The sequence below is a fragment of the Prionailurus bengalensis genome, chromosome A1, assembly GCF_016509475.1.
Source record: "Prionailurus bengalensis isolate Pbe53 chromosome A1, Fcat_Pben_1.1_paternal_pri, whole genome shotgun sequence".
Classification (NCBI taxonomy): Eukaryota; Metazoa; Chordata; class Mammalia; order Carnivora; family Felidae; genus Prionailurus; species Prionailurus bengalensis.
In genome coordinates, this window is record NC_057343.1 from 80,459,380 (window position 1) to 80,473,418 (window position 14,039).

A 14,039-nucleotide genomic window follows, 5' to 3' on the forward strand; every position below is an offset into this window, starting at 1 on the left:
TGTGTGTGTGTGTGTGTGTGAGAACAGAGTCTTAGAGATGGCAAAAATTCTGACTTAAGGTAGATAATCCTGAGAAGACACATGTCCCGTGTCCTGAGGAGAGGAAGACCACAAGGCACCAGCATCTTCTCAACTCTCATCGGCCAAAACCCCCTCAAATTAACTCTCAAACACAGACACTCCACATATATACTTCTAGAACCTTCTTCCCACTTCTCCCCCTTCAAATGGCACCACAGGGCTAGAACTGGGATTGCCAGTGGCAACAACAACCAATAAGAAGAAAGCGAGAATTGTGAGTCATTTTCAATACAACGGTTCAGCTTCTACTTGAGCACAAACTAACGCCCAGAAGAGCAGGTGGATAGCCCATATCCTCAAGCAGCTGGCCCCGTAAGAAAAAGGAATGGACAAGACCCATGGCCTCTGGAACAGCGGCCGCACATCACCTGCTAGAAAGGCAGCTCTCAGGTGCACAACGCACCCCCGAATCAGGGACTCTAGGAGGAGGCCTGGCACCTGTGCTTCACCAAGCCCCGGGAGAATCTGCTGTGAGCACAAGTTCCAGAACTACTGGGCCAGGTGACTTTCGGGGTGCCTTGATGACAGAATTACTTCACTACTTATTCCTCAGTGCTGATTTTTCATTTAACAAAGAGAATGGTGCCCAGCACTGTATAAACGCCCGGTAAACATTAACTCATTTAATCTGCATACATGTCTTCTTAGCCAGGCACCAACCACCACCATCGCCATGGTCCAGGTGGAGAAATGTGGGCGGAGAGAGGGAGGGAAGTTGCACAGGGTCCCACAGCTTGGGGACAGGTGCAGCAGGAGGGGAACCAGCACCCTTGAATTTAACCGCAGTGTCCATTGCCCCACGCAGGGCTCCTCTCCGGATGACTCTGGGACATCGCAATGGTCTTTCCAAGAAGCGGTGTGTGCACAGCCCAAGCCAAGCGTCCCAGAGAATGACACACTGCTTCTGCCTGGCTCACTGAGTCCCTGGAATTGAGCTGACCCCTTCATAGACCATTACTTCTACTTAAGACATAAAGTCAGATCAAGTATTTTCCAAATGGACATGACAGAAAATGGGCCACGTGATAGGTCCCATGACCTTTCACTTCCTCATAAAACCTTGCATGTTAGAGGTATAAAAAGACAGCGATGTTACCTTCACTCAAGCCTTTCTCCAGGAATGGTCTGGACTTGGTAAGTAAGTTTCACACAACTCAGTAATAACTCTGTGACATTCAAGTGTTACTGTATTCTTTTAAAAAAAAAAAATTCTAAAACGTGACTTGAAAAATTAATGCTACTTAGGAAAAGGAGTTGCCTGCATTTTAAAATGACATTTTAGGGCTGACGCTCTTGGATGACATAGGAATAAATACTCCTGTGCCGACTGGTTACTTGAAAGGATCCTTGTGGGGTTTTAGAATAAACTGTGGTTGTTTCTTTGTATTATAAAATAATGTGCTTACTCTATAAAAAATACTGTTGGAGACGTAGCCCCCAATCTTCCACTGATAGATACATTATACACTTACATATGTATGTATAAGTATCCATTAACACTTCCTTATCAGAAACAAAGGAATAGACCAGTATAGTTATCCTCGGTTTATCTGTAACATCCTGAGGCCTGCCAAATGCCCCACGTGCTAGCTGACATATGTCAGGGAAGATTCACCTGTCCCAAGTGAAGGCACCCCCGTGGCGTGCCACCCACCTCTCTGAACCTCTTCCCATCACCAAGTGTGAGCGGCTGTCGTGAAAACTTGTGCCAACAGCTCTGGAGGCATTCTGAGTTACAACTAGAAAGCCCTGGGTTCTGTTCTCCATGGAGGAATATGTTGATTTTCTAAAGTAAACACTCAATAAAACTTTTAACAACTTTAACGAAAACGTCAGACACAGGCATACTAGGTCTCCAAAATATTCCGCTGGGTTTGCACAACATTTACTTTAAGTGGCTAGACTCTCTCTGAGAGAGGGTACAAACAGCTCCTCCGACTGTCAGTACATGTGGAAAGCAATGGACTCCCATTACGGCTTCACCCAGACCAAGCCACAACCTGCTGTTATCGGACCCAGAAAGAAATGCCCACAGGCCACTGAGCTATGTATTCAGTAACGAACAAAGTCATTCCCAAACTCTGAACAAAGTACTGATTCTAAGAGCAGTAGAAGATGAGGGGGTTCAAGAATTGTCCTTCATCAGCAGGAGGTGAAACCAACGCCACATGGCACATGGACTATTCCTTTAATGTCCCATTGGGTGCTTTCGTTTGTCTTGTGCTTCACCACAAATCCAGCAAGGCTCACAACTCAGGTGACATGAAACGTTCTTATAGTGAGCAGATGAAAAATCAAAGATGGCAAAGCGAGGAATGTCACTAAACCACGGAATGAACTATTTACGTCAAGAGTTCAGCACTGTGTATATTTCCAAGTCATGTTTAGTCTATGGTGCAGTAACTACTCCAAATTCCAAATGAAGAGGAAACACCTTTGTTTGGCACTAATTTTATTCCCGTTCCCCGACACCGCCACAGAGATGAAACACCACTCCCATGTGCCAGCCTGGGGTCCCAGCAGGGTGGAGAGTTGAATGCGACCCACAAACACTAGCACCGATGACAAGAGCTCAGTGATTTCCCTCCATGGGTCAGGTGCTCCTCGCGTAGTGGGGGTGTTTTCAAAAGAAACCGTGTCCTCCATTGTCTCAGAATTGTCAGGGGCGTCAGACTAACACACATAAGACGATGAGATCCCAGCCACACGGCAGTGATAACACCCCACATTTCTTGAGTTCTGACCTGCTTTGAGGGCACAACTGCACTGGGCAATGTGAAGGTTCCCACAGACATCGTATTACTAGAGTAGGGACCTGAGGCTCAAAGCGATTACATCATCCCATGGAACACAGAGACTGGTCCTTTGTGACAATTACCCAACCTCTAGGTTGGGGAGTCATGAAGGAGAAGGCCACATAAATTCCACGGATCCGGGCTGCAGAGGGCACGCAAACCCAATCCAAATTAAAGTGGCAATGAGACACCACAAGACACACTTACTATGGAGAATGGCCAAAACCCAACACCGACAATGCCGAGTGCTGAGGAGGGTGTGGTGGAGACACAGGAACTCTCGTTCATAATGATAATGGTGGGGACACACAGCCACCTTGGAACACAGCACGGTGGGCACCCATAGCTGAGCATGCTTCCGCCATACTACCCAGCAATCACATGCCCAGGTGTTTACCCAAAGGAGGCGAGAACTTATGTCCACACAAAAACCTGCACTTGGATGTTCACGGCAGCTTTATTCATAATCGCCAAAACCTGGAAGCAACCAAGACACCCCTCGGTAGGTGATGGATGAATAAACAGCAGTACGTCCAGAAGGTGGACTCTTACTCAGTGCTAAAAACACAGTAGCTATGAAGTCATGAAAAGACACGGAGGAACCTGAAAGGCGTATCCCCGAGAGAAAGAAGCCAGTGTGAAAAGGCTACGTTCTATATGACATTCTGGAAAAGGTAGAACTATAGAGACAATAAAAGGATCAGTGGTTGCCAGGAGGGTGGGGGAAGGGAAGGATGAGCAGAGTTGCCCAGGGGATCTTGAGGGCAGTGAAAATGCTTGGTGTGATATTCAGTGATGGCGACATGCCACTGCACATCTGTCCAAACCCACAGAACGCACAACACCAAGGGTGGACCCTCATGTAAACCAGACACCCTGGGTCTGGGTGACGATGACGCATCACCATAGGCTCATCCATTGCGACAAACGGAGCGCTCTGGCGGGCGATGTTGATAACAGGGGAGGCTGTGCTCAAGTGGGGGGTGAGGGGGTGTGGGGGGCATTGTCTGCACCTTCCTGTCAGCCTAAAGCTGCTCTATAAAAAATAAAGTCTTTATTAAAAAACAAACACAAACCACCCAGCTGAAAAGAAGGGAAGGTTTGGTTAGACCACGTAGCCACTGTCAGGGGAATCACGTGGTCCTAAGCGGGATCTCTGAATACCGTTAGCCTCATGACAACATGACAAATGGACAGAACCTGTGGCCGCAACGAGGCGCGGGAGCCGGAGGGCTTTGTGGCCACCCAGCCCAAGGTGCACAGACCAGAAGGGGGCCATGGCCGTGGGAGAAGAAAGCAGGCAGGGACAGTGAAGCCCCTAGAACTAAGACAATGCAGCCTTGGGGACTGAGTGACGCGTAGGTGGGAAAGCAGAGAGGGCGAGGCCTCGGGGTGAAGCCACTGTGTCCAAGCTGAGCGTCAGGAGCCGCAGGGACATCAACGACCAAAAGACCACAGTCTGGATGGGCAGGCGGTCCGGGGTGGGTAAAAAGCAGCAAGTTGGGTTCTGAACACTCTCACTGAGTCTGAGACCAGAGCCAAGGTGACCTGTCCCACAGGAACATGAAGACCCAAGACTGGAAATCAAGAGAAAAGTCTGGAGCCCCCTTCAGGGAATGATGAGGAATCCTTCCAGGAGATCTCCCCAGCGAGAGAGGAGATAGCACGGGGAGGACAGAGGAGCCAGCTAAGCAGACCCCACGGCACAGCCACGCTGAAGGCCTGGGGACAGGCAGAAGGGAGACGCAGAAGAAAACTAGAAGAGACCCATGTCACTGGACTGGGACCAGGAGAACAATGGAGGGAAACAAAGGCTGGAAGCAGCTCACCGGCTGCCGGACGAGAAAAATATTAACCCCAGTCATTCTTACAGGGTTCAACTCCTCAAAAGAAATTAACCATTGAAACGTGTTCTGGTTTATATCCTCTTTCATTGTACACGTCAGAATGGTAGGAATATTCTTTTGTATTGTTTTACAGTTGACATTTTTTAGTGGTGGTTTAATAATAGCAGGAAGAACAATCCCCTAATGATATTATTTTAGGCATTCTATTGTTGCTTTTGCTCACTCCACCTCAAGAATTCAAAATACCGAATGTGCTGGAGAGGCATTTTAATGAGGTTAATCCTTTTTAAATTTCTGGAACAAATGTTATAACAAACATTGTATATACTTCTGCAAAACAAGCGTTGTAACTTATTCCAGTCTTGATGCCCTCCGGATTTCGAAAAGGGTTTGTCTTAGAGCCTCGCTGGTGGGTTCGACTGGTCTGCAAAACCTTTACCAGCTCTTAACCAATAACTGAACTGGTAAAGTTATGACCATCCCTACCAGTCCCAAGACATTTGCCAACAGTCTTGTTAATGAATAATGCAGGGTTTTGTGAATTCCCTCATGTCCTTGCCCAAGTGAGGGTAGGTTTTCTGGGTCAGTTCCTAAAGGCACTCCAGTCTAGAATCAGCCATCCATGCGGCAACTTTCCAAACATCCTGATGGGCCTGCAGCCTCAGGAGAGGGGACACCACCAATTTCAGGGCCACTGGTGGGAGCTGGGCACTTCTCACCTCTGTTCTCCGAGACCTCGTCCCTCAGTGTCTCTACCCTTCCGGGAGGAAAGTTCAGCTACCACGTTAATAACAGAGGCAATGACATGTTGGTATCTCACAGGAGGGAGCCTTAGGCTCATTTTTAAATGCAAACCCCTGGAGGAATACGAAAGAACAGGTGGGTAGATTTATCCCCCCTTCTGAGTATAATGTACCGTAACAACTCATGAAAATAATACACTGAGCTTATAATTCTATTTTCCCCTCTGATTTGGAGGTGGGATGTCCTCAGGGAAGTTTCCCTGAGTTCCCTAGAGCTGGTTAGAGGCTCTCCCGGCCCTCGATTTACCTTGACTGCAGCACTGACCAGCCTCTTGCCGAACCATGAGCTTCCAGAAGCGGGGTGGGTCCCCCTCACTGTGGCCCGGCCATCACCAGGCAGAGCGCAGGGCATGAAGAAGGGCCCAGGGCACATGTGTGGAACAAAGGAAGGGAGGGAGGGGTCCCTGGGAGAAGGGGCAAGTCTGCCAGGGCCGGAGGCGGAGGGTGAATGAGTCCTCCAAATTCATTTGCTTAATCAAAGCAGATAAAATTGAAGATTGTCTTGTCCCTAAACCGCACTGGCTCTTTGCGTATGTGATTAATCGACACCACTAATAAATCTGTGAGGGTCCACCCTTACACACTCACAATGCACACACACTCTTCCTGCCGGTTGTTACCTAGTTGTCGCATACACCTTCCTTCTGATCAAGTCTATACGTTAAGAACACGATGGTTTGGATCATGTCTTCACCAATGGCACTCCTGAAATATTGGGCTGCTGGTGGTGTCTCTGTCATTGGGTCTAAACTGGAAATCAGCCTTCTCGTTTAAATTACATTTGCAGCAGAACACAGTCCATACTCACACGGGAACTAACTCTCACTTCATTGCAGTTCCGGGTCACTGAGTCCCAGGAGAGTGAGTGAGGGCCTGACGGTGCCAACACCACTGGGCAGGCATCACCACACACATAGGAAAGTGCACATTTCTGATCCTGAGAAATAATCTCTGTTAAGGGGTGTCCCTGGGACCAGTGAGGGAGGAGTCTGAAGGCCGCGTGTGGTGGGGACACCTCCCTTCCGTCTGACTGCTTAACTGAGAACAGAGGGCACTCACGGCCATAACACGAAGGGCACAGTTTTGTCTCAGGCTTGCACCCTATTCCTCCTTTGCTGTCTCAGAAAGAAAAGCTGTGCAGGAGAGTCGGGGCAGATTCGGCTTGGGGAAAAGTCACTGGCCGATAAAACCCATCTCCTAGTAAATGAACAATAGGGCCACGGCAGATATGGTCAAATGTAAAATCAAATAGCCTTTCATATGGGGAGTGGGGAGTGCATTTCTCGCCCAGCACAGGAGGTGATGTTGGGACAGGTACAAATGCAGGTAAAAGTGTGACTCAGACACTCTTTCAAAGGCACAGGTGACCCAAGAATCATTCGTGTTGGCTTCTGAGTTCGGATTTGATTGACTTACAGCATCTTTGCATTCAAGTGTACTTTTCAATGTATTTTGATTGGATGAATATTGAAGTCATTTCAACTTTTTGGTAACTCTGCAAAGAAGTGAGCAAAAAATGTTCTTGATGGCATGAAGAGTGAAACAATTTTAAAATTAGACAAATTACTACTTTTGGATTTTTGTGTACACCCATAACTCATATCCATGTATCTCTGATTAAGCAAGGAAAAATGAAGTACAATGATAATGCCTGGTAAGTCAATGGTGATTGACCAGAGAGTGTCCATTCACACGCCAGATATCCTAAGATACTATGTGATACCTTGTGGCTTAGAGTCAAGCCAGTGGAAAGGAATGTGCTTGGGCCTAAGAGAATAATTAAAGGGAAGTGAAAGCATCCCAAACTCAAGAGCAATGAGTTTGGTTTCCCAGGCAGGAACAGGGGTCCCTGTAAGTGAGTGGCTCATCCTTTAAAGTCCTGGCTGTTTGAAAAGCTAGCTCTGACAATTAGCTTTGCTTTGCTAAGATTTTCAATTAGACACTCTAAGTCAGAGATTCGTAGTTCCAAATTAGAGAACTTTCTCTCATTTGTTTGCCACCGAGTTTAGCAATCTCTCCTTGGAAGTCATAAATCTTTTGGTCAATATTTCTGCACCCAAATAACGTGTTCTAGAGATTCCTCTTTTGAAAGTATTTTGTCACCATTACTGAAGAGTGTTTAAACCGAGCATGGCGCTTGGCTCGACTCCGGGGCTGGGAGAAATCGTCTGCAGTTAATTGCTGCTGTGATCACCAGCCTTTTCAACACCGATGAAGGAGCAGCCAGTAAAGGGTCAGGTCTGGGATGATGAGGCATGTGTGCGAACTACCGGCTTCTCCTGGCACCTAACAGTTAATACATTTTACACCCAGTGAAGAGTGAAACGGGGCTGGTGGCAATCAATCCTCCAGAAGAGAAGTAAACACAAACAAACAAACAAAACCTAAGAGCAAGATTAGGATCTGAAACAGTGAGCCAGTAAGTGGGAAAAGTGGAGAGTAGCAAAATAATTTTAAATGGGGGGGGGGGGGGGGGGAGCCGTGCAAACTGGGCCAAGAAGCCACACTCTCCCGGGGTTTTGTCTACAAGGCTCCCCCACTGGGTAAAGGCGGACGTCTTTATTCTGTCTGAGGGGAAGGGAAAAAAAGGAAAGAGCAGTACATCAAGGACCCACCGGGGCTGGGAGCCTTTACTCCAGCAAGCCGAGCTCCCAGATCCTTTCCGGGCAAACACACAGCGGAGGAAATGAAAACGAGGAAAACAATTTGTGCTTAGAACACTAAGATGTAGTTTCGCTTTGCTTTCGCTCCCAGATATAACGTGGTTGTAGCTGTTCAACGTATACAAGTAACAGGCAAGGGGTCCTAACTTTTCAAGCCGCGCCGCACAGGAGCCCCACTGGTGCTCCGGCCGGTCCTCCCGCAACAGCACAGTCGTGGGAAAGCAAAGATACAGCTGTTTCCAGGCAAACGGCCCAGAACTGTTCAGCATCAACCAGCAGAGTCGCCCAAGAACGGGAGAAACACGCCCAAAGCGACTCCCGGGCGCAAGTGTGGGGCTGTGAGCGGCGTGGGCGCGCGTGCCCTGCCCACCGGGCCGCGGCCCACCCGGGGGCGCCCGGGGCAGGTGAGGGCGCCGGGCCGCCGAGGCCCCCCGCGCTGCGAGTTCAAATCCCGCGGAGTCCCGGGCACGGGGCACACCCCGCTCGGCTGCGCTCGCCCGGGGCGCCGGGGACTCGTCCACCTCGCCCCCACCCAGCCCACAACAAAGGAGGTTTCCTAACGGATGCGCCAGCGCAGCCCACCGGGAGTCACCGGCGGGGACCGGCTCGGAGAGGGCACCCGGCCGTGCCCCCGCGCGACCTCCCCCCCCACCCCCGGAGGGGCGGGCGGCTCGGTCCGGGGACAAAGGGGCCGCGCGGGGCGCGACGCCGGGGCGCGGGGCGCGACGCCGGGGCGCGGGGCCGGCCGGGGACTCACCTTCGCAGCGGCCCGGCTGCGCTCCTCGTGGAGTAGGAGGGCGGCGGGCAGCAGCAGCAGCCAGACGCCGAGCCGGGGCCCCATGGTGGCGCGCCCGGGGCGGCGGGTGGCGGCGGGGGCCGGCGCTCGGGGGCCGCGGCGGGCGGCGGGCGGCGGGCGGCGGGCTCGGAAGGGCCGGGGCGCGGGCGCTGCGCACCGTCCGGGGCGCGGCGGCTCGCGGCGCAGACCTGAGCGCGGCCCGGCGAGCTCCTCAATTTGTTGGCGCTGCCCCCTCCCCTCGGCGGCGCGCGGGCGGCGTCTCAAAGGGGAGGACCCTGCGGCGCGGGTAAGAGGCGGCGGGAGCGCGCGGCCCGGGGATTGTGGCCGCCGCGCGCCGGGACGCCAGGGCTCTGCGCTCCGCACCCTCCGGCGGCCGCCCCGCGACCCCGCGCCCTCCGCCCCCGCGCTCGCCCACCGGGCGGAGGACCGAGGACCCGGGCGGGCACCGGGGACCCGCCAGGGCCACCGCGCCGCCTGCGCTCCCGCCCCGGCGGATGCGCGCGGACGGCCGCGGGCGCCGGGAGCGAGGTGAGGGCGGCCCCGGGGACAACGAGCCCCGGGCCGGGGGCTGGGACTCGGGGCGCCCGCAGCAGACGGGGGCCATGCGCGCTTCTGCTGGGGAGGAGGGGGGGGGGGCGCCGGGCGGCCTCAGCGAAGTAGCGCCGAGCGGGGCCTAAGTGGAGGGCTCCCCCTTCTTGCGTCTGGTCTCGGGACTGCTCTCTGTCACCCCTACAGGGGCGCGGGGGCGCGCCCAGCTTTCCCGCGGCCGGGGGCCGGGGGACCGGGATGCTCCCTCCCCAGCCCCTGCTGAGGCCGCTTTGTCTCTCGCTCTCCAGGCTAGGAGGGACCGAGCGGCGCCCGGGGAGGCCGGATCGGAAGCATGGACCGTCACCAGTGCTCGGCGTCCAGCCCTGCCCTGCGGCGGTAAGCCACCTTCGGCCGCGTCCCCGTGGGTCCTGCGCGCGGGGGGCCTTGCGGGTGACCCGGGAATTGCCCAGCCGAGCCGGCGCGCTCATGGCGCTCCCTCTCCCTCCCTCTCTCTCCCTCCAGGTGGCTGCTGCTGGGGGCTGTGACAGTGGGGCTCCTGGCCCAGAGCGTCCTGGCGGTAAGTCCCGGGTCCCGTTCACGGGCTCTGATTCGCGGGCAAGAGTGTGGCAGGGACACAGAGTGGCCTCAGCACAAGGCAGTTCATGCGTGCTCACCTGAGTGTGTGTGTGTGTGTGTGTGTGTGTGTGTGTGTACACGCGCGTGCGCGGCCATGACCCAGCCCAGGTTCCCAGAGAGCTAGCCTTACCCGGAGAACTCCTCAAGTTTGCCTTCCCTTGGGGTCCCCACTTCTGTGGTGTGCGTTACAGGCGGGGGCCGCCCACGAAAGCCAGTAATTTAAAACGTAGCCTGCGGCATCCTCTCCTAAGCTTGAGCAAAACTCTGGCTTCTAGACGGAAGGCTGTCAGTCACGTGGCATGGGAGGCACCGGGGTACCCAGGAGAAACGTGTTTGTGGCCTTGGGAAGCTGGTGTCTGGGTACCATCCTTGGGGGAGAGTCTTCTCCTGCCTTTAAATGAGAGGCTTTGGGGGAGTGGGCGGGGCGAGGGGCGAGCAGGACCAGAGTGTATCCGTTGTAACCCATGTGGGTGCACAGTGGCAGAAACCCTGCGTTTTCTCCCCGGTCAGAGTCTGGCCCTGGAACAGCAGGGCTGGGAGGCGCTCAGGTGCATTTAGAGCTGCCTTGCCAGCCCTGGCACTGCACTTGTGATTGCAAATGGGATTTTGTAAGTTGGGTTTAAGTAGTTGGAGCCACTCTTCACCAAACTTGACAGAACATGGGTCATTGACAGTCTCTTCCGTTGTGGACACAGATGTTCCAACTGGGACTAGAATCCCAGGGAACACACTGTATCCCCACCCCACCCTCGGCACGCTCTGATAGAATTCCTGACTTCCCAGGTTACTGTGGCAGGCTCCCTGTGTGGGCAGGGTGCACACACAGGACCCTGGGAAGCTGCCTTCGTGGTTTGGTTGAAATTCTGTTATTTTCATCATTCTGTCCTCACGTAAAACAAACAAGGCTTTTAAAGGCGGTGAGCGAAAAAGTGCTACTCCAGCTTGGAAAGAAACTTTAGCTCTACTTTTCTGCTTTCTCCAGTTCAGGACCCGGCCTGGGAAGTCCATAGACTTTCACCAGAACGTTCCAGGCCAAAGTTTTCTTAAAGCTCAAGTCTGTCTCTTTGTCATCTCCACGTGTCCTGGTTGAGGAAGGTGAAAGCCTAGGTGCTGGAACCGTTGACTCTTAAGGTCCTTAGGCACACACGACAGGTAGGACTTGGCCCAGAGTCATGAGTCAGAGTGGCATACACACTCTGTGAGAAGGAGGAGGACCTAGAAAGGCCATGCTGAATCGTGCTGAGAGCGTGTGCCCTGGTGTGCTGTCTCCACACCCCTTGGCCCTAAAACCACTTTTCTACGTTTATTTATTTTTGGGACAGAGAGAAACAGAGCATGAACGGGGGAGGGGCAGAGAGAGAGGGAGACACAGAATCGGAAACAGGCTCCAGGCTCTGAGCCATCAGCCCAGAGCCTGACGTGGGGCTCGAACTCCCGGACCGCGAGATCGTGACCTGGCTGAAGTCGGACGCCCAACCGACTGCGCCACCCAGGCGCCCCTAAAACCACTTTTCTAATACCCTGGTTTTCTTCCTGGGGATGGTGGAAGTCTCATGAGTCTCACGTGGGACTGATCCTAACACTGGTAAGGGCTTCATGGCAGAAGACTGGACTCATAAACGGTGCTCTGCCCTGGTCCCACAGATCCTGGGCCCCAGTTTCCAGACTTAGAACGGGAAGAGAGCCTCCCTTGCCTGTTACAGAGGCAGGCGCCGGCCCCTGTGCCTTCCTCCAAAACCGCTAAGATGCGGCCAGTTCCCCTGAGCATCTGCCCTCTGACTCACGATGGGACTGAGAGCATTCACTGTCTGGCCATGCTTCCCAGAGCACGGACCCTGGACCCCTCCGCCCTCCTGGGGAGGCTGGTTTGCTCCCAGTCTAGGTCTTCTGGTCAGGCATTCTGGGATCGAGTCTGGAGGTGCATTCTACTTGACGCCCAAGTTTGGGAACCACTGAATTAGAGTGTTGGGTAGGGAGGCGGTTGGAATCACTTGCCATTTTGAGTCGTTTTACTAGAGGCTTATGGGTGTATACAGTCTTCAACAGATAGGCAGTTTGTTGTATTCAACATCGGCCCTTCTACTTATTAACTTCTTGTTGACCTCTGGCTTTAGTAGGTATTACCTTGGTTCTTAATGATATCCATTAAGAAATCGGTCTTCTTTGTGGCAAGTTTATCTCCTCCCCTGTTTGTCTACTAGGCTCCAGAACCCCTGCCTCATTGCCCAGTTGAGCCAAGGACTCTTCCCTGGGGTAGAAAAAAGGGGGCTGCTCTTTTAGCTGGAAGAGCTTTGTAGCAGAAGCAGCTGAAAACAGTTACCGAAGAGAGTAGACAGTTATTGATATGGGCCTACTTGTGGGCCTTCTCCACATGTCTTGGTCCACAGGCCTCATGGGAAACACACTGCATCTACCTGAGTAGGTAACTATTATTACCTCCAATTTACAGATGAGAAAACAGAGGCACAATGTGTTTAGACAGCTTGCTCAAGGTCTCTCTCTTTGTCAGTGCCGATGTGGGGTTGGAACCCAGACAACTTCCCCACTAAGTGACCCGGGATCAGACTGTAAGTCAATGGTGGGAACGCTCCTGAGTTTCAGGATTTGAGTCTTCTGCTTTCTCTTTGCTCTTGACCGTGACGGAGAGTAAAGCCCACACACTGGTTTCTGGAAAGGGAAATATCACTCCTCGTCCCCTGCTGCTTTGCTCTAAAGAGCGGGAGCCCAGAGCTAAGGCTGTCGGGCGAATGGACCCCAAAGCAGCAGGCTGGAGCTTGGCATGGGGCAAGTGCGTGAGGCATGTGCAGGGCTCCTGGGAGGGAAGGTTCCTGAGGTGGGGCCTTGTAGAGACTTGAAAGCCCTCTGCAGCCCATGCTGAGCTGGTGCTGAGTTGTTACTTATCTCGAGAGATGGGGCAGCAGCCTTGAAGATCTAAGAGCCCGTCTGGTGTGATTCTGGGATGAAGAGAATTCCAGAGAACAAAGGCCTTCCCTGAGATCAAATATGCCGTGGGCCGCGCTGACCCTGCGACCTCGGCTGGGGAGACTGGCTGCACACTGTAGATTCTCCCAGGTATTAGGGTGCAGCCAGGGGGGCCTTGTGGTGCAGGTGCTGTGCCCACCCCAGGAAGTGCTGGGCTCCAGACTGTCTTCAGCACCAGCTTCAACCTCCAGGCCCCTTCCAGGGCTCCAAGCCCTGGAAAATTTATGGGATGCTTCTGCAAGCAGCCATACCTTTCTCTCCCCCTCGCAAAAAAAAAAAAAAAAAAAGTAATGTATTCTGAGGTTTTCTCCTCTCCCTTGGCTTGTCGGTAAGCTATAAAGAATGTGTGGTCCTGAGATGCCTCTAGTGCGCGACACAGGAATCCAGGAGAGCGCTTCTTTCCCACAATTCCCTAGAGCACTAGTCCCATTGTTGGAAATCTGGGCCCCTAAGAAGAAGGGAAATATCACAGGCTTCCTCCTCTGTTTGTAGAAAAACAACCAGGAAGCATGGATCCAGCTCTCTGGAGGCCAGGAAAGCAGACCTCCCTGGGTGGCCGGTATGACTTGGCCACAGTCAGTGACAGGAGGAATTTGTCATAGTGTCGCAGAACTAAAATCGGCAGCAAAGGATAGACACAGGGACACAGCCCTCGCACTGCCTCACTGTCTGTGGGATGGTTTGGAGCCAGAGAGAGGGAGAAAGTGAAAAGTTCTCGAGTAGAAAACAAAGACTTTGCTAAAATGGAAGACACAGAAAGGATGGTCTTTCTGGAGAAAGGATTAAAAAACAATGGGTGACAAGCTTCAACTAAATGGAGAATGTGAGGGAAGTTGGGGCGGTCTTGACTCACAAGGTGGTTTTAGAGCGTCTGTTCTTTTACTCCGAGAAAGAATATTTATCTCTGA

At 52.9% G+C, this 14,039-nt stretch overlaps 2 protein-coding genes across 2 annotated transcripts in view; one reads left to right on the forward strand and one right to left on the reverse strand.

Annotated features, from left to right (window-relative positions):
* The window catches only part of COL4A1 (collagen type IV alpha 1 chain), a 156,634-nt gene extending 147,541 nt beyond the window's left edge, over window positions 1-9,093 (reverse strand). Inside the window, exon 1 of the mRNA XM_043575013.1 lies at window positions 8,947-9,093. Coding sequence (XP_043430948.1) covers window positions 8,947-9,030 — 84 coding nt within the window. The 5' untranslated portion in view covers window positions 9,031-9,093. The remainder of the gene's footprint in view (window positions 1-8,946) is intronic.
* COL4A2 (collagen type IV alpha 2 chain) overlaps window positions 8,488-14,039 on the forward strand; it is a 173,557-nt gene continuing 168,005 nt past the window's right edge. Inside the window, exons 1-3 of the mRNA XM_043573741.1 lie at window positions 8,488-8,593; window positions 9,822-9,909; window positions 10,036-10,090. Of these exons, the coding sequence (XP_043429676.1) occupies window positions 9,866-9,909; window positions 10,036-10,090 (99 nt within the window). The 5' untranslated portion in view covers window positions 8,488-8,593; window positions 9,822-9,865. The remainder of the gene's footprint in view (window positions 8,594-9,821; window positions 9,910-10,035; window positions 10,091-14,039) is intronic.